Below are 16,223 nucleotides of genomic sequence, written 5' to 3'. Positions count from 1 at the left end.
GGAATCTCGGGGGCGCCCGGAGTCTGACTGTATGCAGAGTGCGTCCTGGGAGCTTGTGGTGTCCGCGGCAGCCTGGAGGGGCTCCTTCATTTAATGTTCTATGCCATCGTCCACTGGATCAGCCCACAGGGTGAAGGGATCTGCCTTTGGAGATGCTTCAGCAGCGCTGTTCTATGAGAAAGACCCGGGCAGGTAGGAGTAGCTCACACGTCTCAGAGCCCGTCCTCCGGTGCCCAGGGCAGGCGGCCTGGCAGTAGAGGCACAGAGGGCAAACGGCCAGCCCGAGGGTCTCCGCTTCTCCCCTTCCAGTGGTCTGCTGTCCGCCCCCTGCCCCGGGAGGGGTCCCTCCTCTGGAGCCCACACGGCACCCTGCTCTGTGGGTCCCACGTGTTTCCTTCTCTTGTGCTGCTGAAGAGCATTAGTTACGCCGCCGACAGGGGCTCGAGCCGGAGCCTCCCGTCCCCCGGAGGCCATCACCTGGTCACTCCCCGCCCCCGTGCTCATTTGTCCAGTGTCTCATGCACACTGCGGACTGCCCATCACCACGGCCGTGGTCATCAATGGAGACTCAGGGCTCTCCCACACCTATCCCCCCAGCCGACCAGCATCCCGTTTGTGCCCCAGTCCTGGGTGACAGTGACCCCACAGTGCGCTGACCCCATGCGCTCCCAGCCGGACGCCCCCCTTACCATGGGTGCTGCGCCCCGGGCAGGACTCAACCCCCTCCCCCGCTTCTCCTGGTGGCCTTGACCTCACTCGGCCCCTCGCTCCTCAGCCTGTCTCGTGCAGCCCTTGATGTCCAGTTCAGTCACCTCTGTGTCATCACCCTGTGCCCGGGGGGCCTGCAGCGTGGCTGGTGGTGAAGCGTGAACAGAGTCCCGTGCTGGTCCTGGGAGGCCTTCTCCTCCCGCCTCCAGGGACTCCTGTCCCGCCCTCAGCCCTGCTTCCGTCAGCCCTCCCTGAACTTGGGGGCCTGCCCGCCACCCTCCGCGAGCCCTCCACATGCTGGCCGCCCTGTGTTCCCTGCTATGCTGCTCTGATGCTCACCGCTTTCCGGGGCTGCCCCGTATCAGTGGCCGGCCTGGGCCAGACTGGTCTCCGTCACCCTGGTCCTCCTCTCCCGCTGCCACTGACGGGCCCCACTGCAGGGCCTTTCCTTAGGTCAGGATCAGGGCCCCTGGAGAGCTCCCTCTGGGCCCTCGTGGCTTTGGGGGCTTCCCCATCCTGCTTCCTCCTCCAGCCTCGTTTCCGGCTCACTCATCTTAGGTTTGCGCCTTCTGATTCTTCAGCCACAGGGTGGAAACACACAGTCACGTTGAGGTCCTACAGCGGCTTGCTGCTGAACCACCGCGAAGCAGGATCTGCGTTAGGGCGATTTCTCTTTAATAGGCAAAGGGAGTAGGCTGGGGTCCCTGCGTGTTCTCCACCAGCGAGGACAAGTGCTTCAGGCAGGATGCTGGGGGCGCCGGCACCCTCGGCTTCACTTCAGAGTAGGGATGGTGATGGTGCCCTTGTGCATGCCGAGGGCTGAGAACAGAGCCTGGCAGTGGGAGCTGCCAGTTACTTATGTGATGGGCAGTCGGCCCCAGGAAAGCCAGCGCTCTGCTTGGTTCTCCTCTGTGTCCCTGGCACCTAGGGCAGGGCATGATGTGTAGCCCAGTGCTCAATAAATATCTCTGAAATGAAGTTCATAGATTAAGGAAGAGGGGCCGTGTGATGCCCTGGAAAGAATACGGAGTTTGGCGTCTAGAGGCCTGGTCCCATCTCTGCCTTTTGCACACTGTGCATGACACCTGAGCAAGCCCCCCACCCTTTTGAAGGCCCGTTTCTCCTTTACTTCTATGAGCGTGTGATGAGATGCTTTGCTTTCAGCTGCACATGCTCCAAACCTGGCCGAGTGTGGCTGAAACAGGGGGGAGCTTAGTGACGCCCCCCGACCCCAAGAGGGTGGCTGATTCCTCCGGCTCGGCTCCACCCCTCCCTGGAGGTGTCTCTGTACCCCTGGACACCCCATCTCGTTCCAAGAGCTGCCACCACTCCAGAGGTCTTTGTCCGTCCCCAGGTCTCCATGCACCTTTGTTTATTTGGGAGAGAAACCTTTCTCTGAAGCCCCCTGGTGGTCCCTCAGGTCCTGGTGGCTGTGAATGCTGTCCCCTGACCATGTGACAGCAGGCTCAGACAGTGCTGCTTCTGAGCAGAAGGCTGCTCACGCCAGCAGGGAGAGAGGAGGGAGCTGGAGGATGACTAGAGCGTAGGCTGCCGACAGTGGCTTCTCCAGGGGACGCTGATGAGAATACAACTGTTACGGGGTTGTTCGGAGAAGCCGAGATCAGGTGGGCGGAGGTGCAAAGCGGGGTACCTATGGGGGGCTCTATCTACCCCATTTACTTTATACCTTTGTGCAGATGCTTGTTTAAAAAGAAAATGTGAATGCCCTGGTAGGGCTTGTGGGTGGGTGGGTGGGTGGGGCTTGTCCTCTGCAGTGTGGCCGCAGTCTCCATCCTGCCCTAAAGTCTTATAGCTACTTCACTCATTTTGCTTCTACCTGGTCCCTCAGGGCATTATTACATTTGCAGGCCCCGTGATAGAGCGTTGTTCAACTAGTTTATTTGTACACGAGGCAATCAGAGCATGGTCATCTTAATTAAAAAGAAAGTTCTTTATTTTCTCAGTGGATTTAGGCGTGAGTCAGGGAGGTTTGGGTCTAGATATTCCAGCCCGCCCTCACTGGCCCCCCTCTTCAGAGATCCACCGTGAGAGGCATGGGCTGGCCTTGGGACAGTTACCTGGCCCCTGGCCGTGTCTTGTGCCTGGAGTTGCCTTTGGAAGGTTTGGGTTTCTCTTTAAGGCGCTAGAGCCTGTATGGTTTGGACACTGTCTCCTTTGCAATATGGACACTCTCAGATGATTAAAAAGCAAACAAACAAAGAAACAAAAGTCCTCCATTTTGGTGTCTAGGTCCTGTGTTCACTGGCCTGTGCGGTTTTTATTCTCCTTGACGTAAGTGTGCTCGTTAACCTGAAAGCCGTGGACATGCTACAGGAGTCCGTGTGCAGCACCAATTTCTTTTCTTCTTTTTCTTTCTTTCTCATTTGTTTCCTCAAAAAAAAAAAAAAAATCCAATTGCTTTCTTGCCTTAAGATGTAAATTCCACATTTTGGCTGCATTGGATTCCAAGTTTTCTGAGAAAAGGCTCAAATTTATTAGGTTAGTTCACAATGTTCCCTCAGAGAACTTTTACTTTGAGGCGTGGAGCCATATGTGGTTGGGTTGTTTTAAGATAAATAATGAAAGACAATCAGCATTACATCGTTTACAGAAACTCGGGCTGTGCCTGTCCCTTCGGTAATTGTCACTCGTGATTCAGTGATTCACAAGCTTGGTCCAGGGTGGTAGGGATGGAGCTGGGGTGTAAGGTCGCGCTGATGTTTCTGCAGTTTGGCTCAACGTTGATGGCGCCTCTGGGCCAGTGCAGAGTCAGACGGTGCCGTGGGGCCCTGAGCAGCCTCTGGGAAGCCTGCTTCCATTGGGAATTATTCCCCATCACCCTGCCAGGATCTGGCTTCTCCGCAGCATTAAAGAGTAGAAAGCGAATAACAGGTTGGATCACAAACAAGCCTTTGCATGAGATGGAATCTCAGCAGTGCGGGAGCCTTGGTTTGGTTGTGTCACTGGCAATAGTCAACATTTTTTTATATTTACCTCTGAAGAGGGGAAACAAAACTGAGAGGGCCTCTTCTGGAAATAAAAATCATGCTTTCTCTGTGTCCAACTTGGAACATGTTCACGGTTACATATGTGCATTCGTAGATGTATCCATCCACCTACAGATATGTACACATATAACACACACGTGTAAACACACATACAGACACTGATGTGAATGTAGACTGCTGACAGCAGAAGGCGATTATCACAGTTCACTGCCGAACACCGATTCCCAGATGTTTGGATTTCATGAACTAGGGACATGAAATATAAAAAAGGAAGGGGGCCAGCACGAATTGCCAACTTCATGGTTTCTAAGGTCATTAAGAAATTGTTTTGGTGGTAGACGCTAACTAGACTTATGGTGGTGGTCATTTTGCAGTATGTACAGCTATGGAATTGTTATGTTGTACACCTGTGACTAATATAATGTTATATGTCAATTATATCACTATAAAAAATTTTTTTAGTTGTAAAATACACATAACATAAAATGTACCATCCCACCCATTTTTAATTGTACAGCTCAGTACGGTTAAGTACATTCATGTTGTGCATCCAAGATCATTTTGCAAGAAAAAGAGCAAGACAGAAGGGCACCCATTTACCATCCTCATCATTTCTTAGAAGCAAGAGCATTTAACACCAAAAGGGAAACAAACAAGAAAGGAAGGCTGGCATCTTGATGAAGGAAATTCCTCCCACATCTGCGGTAGAATGGCACAGAGAAAAATAATCGTTCATGGAAAAATAATAGCACAGAGGGAAATATATAGCAAAGAGCTCTGTGTAGCCATTACTCAGATTTTTAAAACGCTGACCTTTTGGTTTAGCAGTGTATACAAGTGTCGAATCATTACATTGTACACCTGAAACTAATATAATGTTTTCTGTCAATTTTATCTCAATTAAAAAGTGCTGGGGCTTCCCTGGTGGCACAGTGGTTGAGAGTCCGCCTGCCGATGCAGGGGACATGGGTTCGTGCCCCGGTCTGGGGAGATCCCACATGCCGTGGAGCAAAAAAAAAAAAAAAAAAGTGCTAGCCTGTTGTCATGTTTGCTCAAGATCATCCTATTCACCGTGCCTGTACCTGAGCTGTTTTTTACCAGGCCATGGCCAGAGGAGCTCAGCTTTGCCACTAAGTGCACAGTTTAGCAGTGATACTTTTTCACAGCAAGACTTTGTTGACGAAGGAAGCTGTGTGTTGGTTTACATCCTGGCACGAGTCTTACCGTCAGTGGTCCGAGGGCCAGTAGCAAGCAGTCCACATCTGACAGCGGTCAGCAGCTCTGTTCTAGAGCTGGTTTTGTTGTTATAGGAGTGAAAGCTGACAGCTACAGTTGGAGCCCATGTATATTCATCCCACTATGATCCTGTTCTCTTCTCTTTCTCCCCAAAGTTAACTGGACTTGCTTGTATGCTCCCCCCAGTCCATCCTCCATCTGCCCGTTAGTGGCACGTAGTGCTTTGTGAAAATGGGATCCTACTGTTCTGGCCTCTGAAGCTTACATCGGTTTGTCTAACGTGGGTTTAGAGACATATCTGTTTTGTTTTGTGTTGTTTTGTTTTTTGCGGTACGCGGGCCTCTCGCTCTTGCGGCCTCTCCCATTTGCGGAGCACAGGCTCAGCAGCCACGGCTCACGGGCCCAGCCGCTGCGCGGCACGTGGGATCCTCCCGGACCGGGGCACGAACCCGTGCCCCCTGCATCGGCAGGCGGAGTCTCAACCACTGCGCCACCAGGGAAGCCCTAGAGACGTATCTGTTTTGATACGTGTCCATCTGCTCTAGATATCGCTCTGTGGGACTGTGCCACATTCTAGTTACCTGTCCTCCTACAGTGGACTCTCAGGCTGTTTCTAGGTTCTTGCTAAATACAAGCAATACCACGGTGCACATTCATGGGAGCTTTTCCTGCAACACGAGAGGGAATTTATCCAGGTGAGCTTTCTGGGAAGGGAGTCCTGGGTCAAAGGGGAAGTGAAGCCTTCATTCACAAAATGGAATTAGCTTGTTACCCAAGCCAGTTGTTTACTACAGCTGTTCAGGCACCTGGGGTTGGGAGGTGGGGGAGATAATATCATAAGTCCACCATTAATAAACTCGGTTTTCTGGACCAAATTGAGAACTGCTGATTGTTGATCTACGTAAAGGTTTAATTCAGAGTCTGAGAATAATAAAGCGATGATCTGGCAGGTTGGTTACAGTAACTTTCCTTTGCGTCTTCATGGGGCAGAGACCAGCGGGGAGCACCTGGCCCTTCCCTGTTCCCCCCTTTCCACGTGAATGGGAAAATGTTTGCAGACTTGACCTGGGAGGCCCATGAACCTGGGTGTTGCCGTGTCTCAAGCTTTGTCACAGATGGTTTTTATGGTCCGAGAAAATCCCATGGCCATGGCTTGGCCCGTCTCCTTGGATGAGTTTCTTGGCAGGTCTTTCTGGGGTGGCCGAACCGTTGTGCAGAGTGTCAGCGGATCTGTCTTTCCACTGTCCGGTCTGTGGTCTCTGAACAAGCTGGGGAGACACCCAGGGCAGAAGTGGCCCAGGGTGGCCTGTGGGACATGTGCCCTGTGGCAGCGTCCCCGTGTAGCCACCACACAGCCCGCCGGGAGCACCCAGGGTTTGGGCTGTGGACGAGTCACGCTTCAGTCTCAGGACAAACCGAGGGCCCAGATGATGTCTCATGTGTCTGATGTACTTTATCACAGCCTTCTCTCACCTTCAGCAAATGGTGGAGAAAACAGTGAGTGGGAAGACAAAGTGGTGAGAAAAAAGCTATAGAGACATCAAAGAAAAAAATAACAGACTAAAAGCCTTTTCATTTACAGTCTCTGCTCAGCCTGTCAAAGAAGGCTGTTAGTGGCCCCTCCCCCAAACCCCAAGACAGGCAGAGTGGTGGGGAAATCTGATGGACGTCATACGTCTGATGTGTCTGTATTAAGGATGCTGGTGTCTGACAGACAGACACTTGGTGTGGGATCTGGCACGTCGGAGCCACTGCGATGCCCCATGTTATCAGACAGAAATCGTTTTTAGTGGTTGCTGCCTGTGAAGTAATTGGTGCTTTGGACGTACAGGCACGAGTTTACATTTGTAAAATAATTCTCTTTCTCTTTCATAACCAGCTGTCGAAGCTTGAAAAGCAACAGCAGAGGAAAGAAAAAACCAGAGCCAAAGGGCCTTCTGAATCAAGCAAGGAAAGAAGCGCTCCTCGCAAGGAAGACCGCAGCGCCAGCAGCGGGGCCGAGGGGGACGTGTCCTCGGAGCGGGAGCCGTAGGGGGCCGGGGCGCAGGTAGGGCTCCCCCCGGAGCTGCATCGGCGCCTCACGTCGGGGGCACCAGTCAGGGGTAGAGGACAGGGTGGCTTTGGAGGCAGAGCTTGTTTTATGGCGGTTCCTTGTGGCTTCCTGAGATCTGCTGCCTCCAGGGCAGAGAGAAGAGTTGAAACGTGCGCGCGTCAGGCAACGACTGCAGCTCCTGGCGCTTCTAGTGTTGCAGATGGGAGCTCCTGCCTCTGCGCTCTCCTCTCAGCAGCTGCGGGAGGCCTCCCCTCACAGCCTGCGGCCTTCACGTCCCCTGCGCAGCGCTGCCTGTTCACTTTCCCGAGAGGGGAGTGCCTCACGGTTCCCTGTAGCTTGGGTCCACCTCCCTGCCTGGAGGTCACAGGCCTCTGGAGCTTGTCCCAGCCGCCAGATGGCCCTCGGCTCAAGTTCATTCCCCGTGAACACATCACATGGCGGCGTTCACAGGAGCAGGGAGCAGCGAGGAGACAGTCCCGCCAGAGTACCGGTCAGTGCACCGGTGCCAGGACCGCGGGCCAGGTGGACAGGGACGTGGCCGTGGCTCCAGGGAAGGGACATGGGGCTCTTTTGGGGAGCTTGTCTGAAGGCAGGGGTGGAGGAAGGGCCCGGGCCATACAGGGTCCGGTTTTGGAGAAATGTGGGGTTTGTCCTGGGATCATGGCGAACCTTTTGAAAGCTGTCAAGTGCACAAGTGATACAGTCAGATCCCGAGTTTCGAAAGGTGACCCCAGCAGCCGTGGGGAGCAGGCTGGAGGCGACAGGCCAGTGACAGGCCAGTTGCAGAAACCAAAGGAGCCAGGCCGGGCGTGCAGTCTGGAGCCTTCGGGTTGTGGACTGTGGTTCAAATCAAGTCAGCCTTGGGTTCACCCTGGAGATGCCACATGGCGAGAGGGAACACTTGTGAGATGGCTTGTGCCTTCTGAAGGGGCTGGGGACCAGGAGTCTCCTGCGGAGTGTCCCCAGGATGTCCGCTGCCGGGGCTGGGAAGATTTGCCGAGCCCACGGCGGACCGGCCGGCAGGCGTTAGTAGAGCAGACGGGTGGGGTGGAGATCTTGGAAAGGAGGGGTTGCTGAATCATAGTTATGGGGGGCCATGTGGGATTGTCAGTCCTGTAAGGCCCTGTTGACTTTCCCCAGTCACCATGTTCTGTCCAAGTGTAACTCCAGGGAGGTGAAAACCATGCTCGCGGGTCTGGGCTCACGTGTGTCACACACTCAGGTGAGCAAGAAGCCGGAGTCACAGGGGAGCCTTTCACACTCGGCCTCATTTGTCTCCCCACCTTGTTCACAAGCCCCACCTTGTTCTGGATCTTGATGCTGTGGCCTCAAGCCGTTGGTTTTTATTTGTGAACTGAAACAGTTGTTATAAGTTAGGGAGAATCTTCTGAATGTGGAATTTGGTGTATAAAGTTAAATATTCATGAACACACAGTAACCTTTTTTTTTTTTTTTTTTTGCGGTACGTGGGCCTCCCACCGCTACAGCCTCCCCCGCCGCGGAGCACAGGCTCCGGACGCGCAGGCTCAGCGGCCATGGCCCACGCTGCCCAGCCGCTCTGCGGCATGTGGGATCCCCCCAAACGGGGGCACTGACCCATGTCCCCTGCACCGGCAGGCAGACTCCCAACCACTGCGCCACCAGGGAAGCCCCACACAGTAACCTTTTATGTGGTATTTATGTTACATAAAACTTCCCCTCCAAGATGATGAGGATTTTCTCATCATTGACATGGTCAGTTTTGTTGTCAGAAATACCAGCAGTGCTTCTGATTTACGGTCCCTCCAGAAATCCGAAATCTGGGGGTGAAACGTGCCACATAAAGACAGTGCACAGGGCTGCTCTTTAGGTTAGTTTTCTAATTGTGCTAATTAATAAAGTGGGTCCAGCAGTGATTCAGAACCTCGTCAGGTGCTTATTTGCATCCTACCAATTTCTCTGTGACAGTGAGTAAGTTATGTAATTTCTGCTTCTTTGGTTTTTCTTCTGTGAACTTAGTGAGTGAAGCTCATCCCTTCAGCGACGTGGGGAGATGCAGGCGGGTACGAGCCACCATGCCCAGCAGAGCACCCGGGTTTTAGCCACGCTCCCGGATTTGCAGACCTTAAAGGGGTTAGGCTAAGCGACAGCTGGTATTCCATGGATATATTGGGGGGTTTGCTGCCCGTGGACTTTTGTTGCCCCTTCTTCTGGACTTTGTCATCCCAGTCGACCCCCAAAACCACCACCCAGTATTCAGATGTCTGTAAGAGCTCAGTTACATGGTGACAGACAGAAGGTAACCTTGGCATTGGCCCTGTTCCACTGAAAAACAGCAGCCCCCCCGCCCCCAGTGAGGGGAGCTGCAGTTTTCATTTGCTGCAGGTTTCATTTACTTTTCTTTAAAAACGGAAAGAGCCCTGGGGAGCCTCACAGGCCCGAAGGGGAGCAGCTTTGAGTTTCCAGGCATGAGGGAGAAAAAAAGAGGCCAGAGAAAATGGAATGAGAACCTGCATGATCTTGGGTGTATGTTTCTTTGAAAATGAGCTCAAACCTACTTGGTTTGGAGGACCTCCCCAGGGTGCCGCCATCTCTCTGTCACATTGCAGACATTTCTTATTTTACCAAATGGAGGTGAAACTGCTAAAATTAACTTCTCTTTTGTCCTCTGTCTCATTCCTTCGGGCTCTCCTCTTGCTGGGAGGATTCACGGTTTCCTGTGAGGCTGCAGCTCAGTTTTCCCCCCTTTGTGTCCCACAGCTAAAGGAACGAGGGCTACTTCTCATGAAGAGTGTGGTTTCTGCCTGTGATCACAGGCTGCAGTATCCACTCGTTTGAGTATTGACTTAACTGCCGTCATGAGTGTGTGCACGAGAGGGGCACACTTCGGGCCAGCAACCCGTGTTTCTGTCCTCAGATGTCAGCCCTCGAAACCAAGCAAGGAAAAGGTTTTGGAAGCTGCCGTCTGTTTGCTTTTCCAACTTGACCTTTGTCTGTATAGTGAGACGTGTCCTGGCCAAGTACGTTTCTTCCTGATGAGCTAGAGCAGGTGTGTGTGTGTGTGTGTGTGTGTGTGTGTGTGTGCGCGCGCGCGCGCGCGCTCTGTAAAAGGCTATTCCATCACTTTTCACTGTTTTTTTCCCTTGTAGAAGGTGGGATCTTTTATTCCCAGAGCTTCACTTTGCTTCCCTGTGTCAACATTCATACCACTTTCCAAGTCCCTGTGCATTTCATGGTATAAAGATACACTATGCCTCTGAGGTAGTGTTTTTATTTTTTTTAACTTTAAACAACCTTTTCTCAGTGGCTGCCCTAGAGTTTGCAGTATACATTTTTTTTCTTCTTTCATAGGCATAAGCTAATACTAAAATCCCCAAAACACTTATGGTGTTACTTCATGATATTGAAGGAACATACAATAAGATTTTCAAAGAACACATTGACAAAATATTATTTAATCCAAATTCACTGTTATATGGGCCTATGCTGGTTTTTTTTCTTTTTTTTTTTTGCTGTACGCGGGCCTCTCACTGTTGTGGCCTCTCCCGTTGCGGAGCACAGGCTCCGGACGCGCAGGCTCAGCAGCCATGGCTCACGGGCCCAGCCGCTCCACGGCATGTGGGATCTTCCCGGACCGGGGCACGAACCCGTGTCCCCTTCATTGGCAGGCGGACTCTCAACCACTACACCACCAGGGAAGCCCGGGCCTAAGCTTTTTAAAATCCATGATGTTTATATTTACTAAGATCTGGAATATTTGAAAAATAATGTGAGGATAATGGGAAATTTTTACAGAATTCTAGGATGCCCAATAATGCCTGGATAGCATATGCAATTAGTGGAAAACAATAATCTATCTTATGTGACATATCAATCAAAGAGAAATGATACCTTCCATTGTGAGGTTAATGAGTTATTCACAATTATGTCATTTATAGGATATAACAGAGTTTGTGGTATACATTTTTAACAAATCTGAGCCCACCTGCAAACAGCCTGGCCTCCTTACCTGTGCAGGTGCCTCATGGCAGCATCTCCCAGTCCCTCCCTTAGGTTCCTCGTGACCTGTGTCACTCACGCCACTTTCATGTGTTCCACAACCCAGTGCATTGTTACTGTTATCATTTCATAAGTAGTTTTTTAGATGAACTAAGAATAAGGAAAAGAACAGATGTTATTTTACCTTAATTTCATCTCTGATGCTGTCCCTTTCGTTATGTCAGTCCAAGTTTCAGAGCTGTATTGTGTTCCTTCTGCCTGAAGAACTTCTTTGAGCATTTCTTGCAGATCAAAGAGAGTCTTTGTTTCTCCTTCACTTTTGAGGGATAGTTTTGCTGGTATAGAATTCTGGTTTGGTGGTTTCTTTGGTTGAACACTTTAAATATTTTATTCCACTCTCCCCTTGCTGGCATAGTTTCTTCTGAGATGTCCTCTGTAATCCGCAGCCATGTGCCCCCTCCTCCTACTCCGCCTTCAGCTTCTTTCAAGATTTTCTCTTTGCTTTTTTGCAGTTTGCATAGGATTTGCCTAGGTGTGGTTGCTGGTTGGTGTTCTCTGCTTCATGGATCTGTGATTCAGTGTCTCCTGTCATTAAGTTTGGGCCATTCTTGGCCATTGTTACTTCTCTGTTCTCTCTGCCTTCTCCTTCTGGTGTGTGTATGTTACCCCTTTTGCAACTGCCCCACAGTTCTTGGATGGTCTATTCCTTTTTCCGTTCCTTCCTCTCTTTGCAGTTCGGTTTGGGAAGTTTATAGTGACCTGTCTTCAGGCCCACTGATTCCTCCCTTGGCTGATGAGCCTGTCGAAAGCACTCTGCATTTCCTTTTGATTCTTTCTGGAGCTTCCATGTCTCCACTTACATAACCCATCTGTTCTCGCACGTTGTCTACTTTTCCCAGTAGAGCCCTTAACATATTAATCATAGTTATTCTTCCTTGTCTGATAATTCCAGCGTCTGCGTTAAACATCTAAGTCTCATTCTGATGATTGCTTTGGGTTTTCTGAGCTTCTGGAATCTATAAATGTATGTCTTTCAATACATTGGGGGAATTTTAAGCAGTATTTCTTCCGACGTTATTTTTTGCCCTGTTTTCCCTCGTCTTACTGGGAGGAGATTACTGTTCCCAAACCGAAAGTGTTGTTCTGGCCTTTGTTATACAGGGTGTTGTTTGCCGGCTCGCTGGTACGGAGCAGGCATATTATGTCGCTCTACTGGCAGGGAGGTTGGATTTACTTCATGCCCAGGCTTGCTCCTCAGTTGCCTTATTTATGAGAAATAAACTGGCAAGAATCTGGCCATAATAATTGATTCTGTTTATTGCTCAAGTGCAGGGCTAAGCTCGGTGCTAACCTAGAGTGTGCTAATAAAGTAGGCACTACCTGTGTGTGGATATTTAAATGTAAATTAATTAAATAAAGTTTAATTTCCTTAGTCACAGTAGCCACATTTCAAGTGCCCAGTAGCCACGTATGGCTGGTGGCTGCTGTGTGGCACCGAGCTGGTACGGGACAGTCAGTCACTGCAGAGAGTTTGCTTGGGCGGCACCAGCCTAGAGGGATCCAAGTAAAGTTTGAGACTGTCATCTGAACCACTGTAAGTTCGGTAAGACGGACATGGTTAAATATATACAAATATACGTTACAAATTCTACATGGGGTAGAATTTAATCCAAAAAACAAAAACTAACTGCTGTCAGAGTTTGTTCCTTCCACAATCAGGCGACATCAGTTGGTTTTTTGGTTTTTTGCTTTTTCCTGCTTGCTTTATTAGTTCACACCAAGTTTTCCTTTTGCAGTTAAAAATGGCATCACTGTCCCCATGTTCTCACCGCCAAGTTAGGACCCGCATGCAGCACTCACGCGCCAGAGGAGTGTCTGCTCTGACAGTTCGGTGGAGGCTTCACTGGGGTTCCTAACTTGCTACAAGGGCTGTGTGAGTCCTTCATTGATAACATCGAATTCCCAGCAACTCATGTTTTTCCATGGAACAGCCTGCCTTTTCTGTGTAAACGAGCTCATATTAGATTCCCAGCTGTGACTGGAAGTAAATAAATAAATAAAACGTGGGTTGGGTTCTTTTGACTGTGGTTTGGAGAGCCAGTCTGTGGTGTGTGCGTATCCTGACTAGCACTCACGTCTTCTGGTTGCTTGAATGGCCTGAAGCCAGAAACAGATCAGCTGGGAGTCAGCATCTTTGAGAGACTCTGTGTTTAAACAAGCTGTTGAGGGATCCCTTGCTCCTGATCCTGGTCTATTCCCTGCTGCCTCCAACAGTTGAATGCAGTGAAAGAACCACTCCAGCAGCTTCTTTCATAAGGCCATGAAATGGTGGTGCCAGGCTATTAGACACTTCTTAATGCATTTATAACATTTTCTCTAAGCAGGTGATTCTATGTCTCTCTAATTTTACAAAGTTAGAGACATACTGTCTGCATAAAGGTACCTGCTTTTGTCATAGAACATACTATCATGGACATCTTCTCGATCGTTCATTCTTTTGTAGTAAACCTTACCATCTCCATCTGCACGGCAAACATTTGAAGCATAAGTTTACTACCGCGGTTCATGAAAACATGTAGAGTATTTAACTGGTGCAAATGTAAAAGAATACTATATTCAAGCAGGATCCCAAAGCTCATTTTAAGTTCAAAAGCAAAGGTTTTAATCTGTGCTAAGAAGATAGAGTTCCCCAAAGGTGGAATGTGGGAACTCATTTCAGGATTGCGGTTACTAGTATTGCAGGTGAGGAAAGAGGTATTAAAAGGCCCCAGATTCTTAAGTTTGGGTTAACATCTTGATTAAAATATAGGAGCAAGTGGGTTGCTTTTCTTGACTTTAAAACGGGAGTATTAAGGTCTCCAGGAATGAGGTTGTGTATTCCCCTTGTGGTTTTTTAGATATCTCCTAGGAAGTAGTGTTGTACTTTGGCAGCCAGGGTTCAGAGCACGAGGGTAGGCCTGGGGGAAATTTTGATCCCTTGTGTGGGTCCAGATAGACCTGAAGAACATGGACAAGCTGCAGTTCCAACCAGCCTTTCCCGTGTGGGCCTGTGAGCCTCGGTGTCAAGCTGGGCTCAAGAATGGAAGGCTGGTCATTCCATGGAGGCGTCTGCCCATAACGTGACCCTTTCTTGAGAATGTGACCTGTGTTGAGTACATCTGGAAGCATGTTCACAGATGTGGCATCACTGCGTGCAAATGACTGTAATCTTTTGAGTTTACTGGAGTTCATCCAGTTAGAGTTTAGGTCTGAGGGAATAGAAACTGCTGTGTGAAGTTTGGGATTTAGTTAAACTTGGATGACAAACGCCTGCCACACAAATCTTGGCACAGCCAGCTGGATTTTGTTGTGGGTTCAGAATTGCAAAAGGAAACGCAGGACGCTTGGACATTTTATACCGAAGAACCTGCCCTCCTTTGAGCAGTATTAAAGATATTCCAAGAGCAAGCATTTAGTTTGTACACTGTCCCTATGCTTTCTTTAGGCTCTCCACCCCTCTGCCTCCCTCATTGTTAAAAGGATGTGGAAATGAGACTTTTGTTTTTTTTTTTCAAGGGATTTGTCCATCTTATCCATGTCTAATTTGTGGGCATAAAGTTGTGATATACCCTTTTTATTCTAATGTATGTAAAAATCTGTATTGACGTTGTCTCTTTGATCCCTAATATTCCTAACTTGTTTTTTCTCTTTTTTCTTGGTAAGTCTGACAAGAAGTGTATCAATTTTATTGACCTTTTCATTTATTTTCTCTCTTGTTTTTCTGTTTGAAACTTCATTCCTTCCTGCTCTTGTTATTCCCCTCCTCCTGCTTGTTTTGGGTTTACTTTGCTTTTATTCTTTTAATTCCTTAAGGTGGAAACTCAGATTATTGACTTAAAAGCTTTCTTATTTTCTAATGTACGCACTTAGAGCTATGAATTTTCCTCTAAGCACTGCTATAGGCGAATGTCACAAATTTTGATTGTTGTATTTCAATTTTCATTCACCTTAAAATATTTTCTAATTTGCCATGTGACTTCTTTTTGATGCAAAGTCCATTTAGAAGTGTGTTGTTTAATTCCCAGATATTTGGTTGGTGGCTTTTTGAGCTCTAAGGGTGAAGTTCTAATAAATTGGCATCTCTTTGGTGAGAAGGTATTTGGATTTATACGTGAAAACACAGCAGATTTTTCACAGTAAAGTGAAACACTGTCATTCTCTTGTCGTTATAAGAACTGAAAGGATATCTCCAGCTATTTTGTTATGCTTGGTCATGTATTTTAATGTGAATTGAAGGCAAATTTTGGGACTCTTCTGAGTAATGTGTCTTATCTTTGTTCTTTTCAGTACATTATCACTGGGCAGAACTGGATCCTGAAAAATTCATGAAAGATGCTAGGCACCTACTACTTTAAGGATTTGGAACTGAATCCTAAAAAGGAAGATGGAAATAAGAAACTGGGAACCTGAATAGCCCTGCAAAAACAAAAACAAAACAAAATGAACCCACCAAAGTAGCGTTACTGTTTTCTGTTGCTGCTGTGATTTAGTAGAGGAGGGGGTGCTGCCAGTGTGGGGAAGGCGCCCCATGCACAGGGCAGGCAAAGAATACACCCAAGCGTCCCCCTCAGAATGGCTGTGTTGGTCCCTCTGATGTCTCAGCTTGCTCTCGGAACAGGCTGGCCCAACATCACTTGTCATCGAGTACCCCTTTCACACTGTGGTGTATTTCCGCGTGTCCATGGTGGGTCCCAAACGCACTCCTGCTGTCTGTGTTTTTCCCATCACTGGCTGAGCCAGGGCTCCTGTTAGGGTGTAAAGAGAATAGTCATCAGTGATAATGTATTATGTGAGACCTTTGCATCTTGTAAATTTTATCTGTTTTTTCTAAACAGAAATAAACTCCAAAGCTCAACAGACTACTTTATTCTTAAACAAATCCTGTAATCCTGCTATGTTTCTTTTTAAGGATTTTGTCTGTAGAGATACAGTGTGTCTGACCCTTCTCTGTATGTATGTACTTCTTTTCAAATAATTCTTATGCAAGAGGCCTTCCCTGAGTGGTGCACACAGGCCCCTGGTTCTGTGGTGAGAGCCTGTCTGTGGTGATGTATAGCTGATGCTCTTTTCCTTGGACACAAGACAGCAGGAACGGGGAGTGTACGTGGGAAGGGAATCCTGTTTCAGAAAGGCCAGATGACTGATACCACGTGCGTGTGGCTCAACATCTGATTTATCTACCTTTGGGACGTGGGGGAGAG

The 16,223-nt window shown here is 48.9% G+C and overlaps 1 protein-coding gene across 1 annotated transcript in view; it reads left to right on the top strand.

Moving 5' to 3' along the window:
• Positions 1-15,882, top strand: part of DTD1 (D-aminoacyl-tRNA deacylase 1) — a 107,992-nt gene extending 92,110 nt beyond the window's left edge. The window contains exons 5-6 of the mRNA XM_032606629.1: positions 6,832-6,999; positions 15,310-15,882. Coding sequence (XP_032462520.1) covers positions 6,832-6,984 — 153 coding nt within the window. The 3' untranslated portion in view covers positions 6,985-6,999; positions 15,310-15,882. The remainder of the gene's footprint in view (positions 1-6,831; positions 7,000-15,309) is intronic.
• The last annotated feature ends 341 nt before the right edge of the window (positions 15,883-16,223 follow it).

The sequence above is a fragment of the Phocoena sinus genome, chromosome 15 (assembly GCF_008692025.1).
Source record: "Phocoena sinus isolate mPhoSin1 chromosome 15, mPhoSin1.pri, whole genome shotgun sequence".
Lineage (NCBI taxonomy): Eukaryota > Metazoa > Chordata > Mammalia > Artiodactyla > Phocoenidae > Phocoena > Phocoena sinus.
The sequence above is the reverse complement of the archived record's forward strand: the minus strand, read 5'-3'. Positions and strand labels throughout refer to the sequence as shown.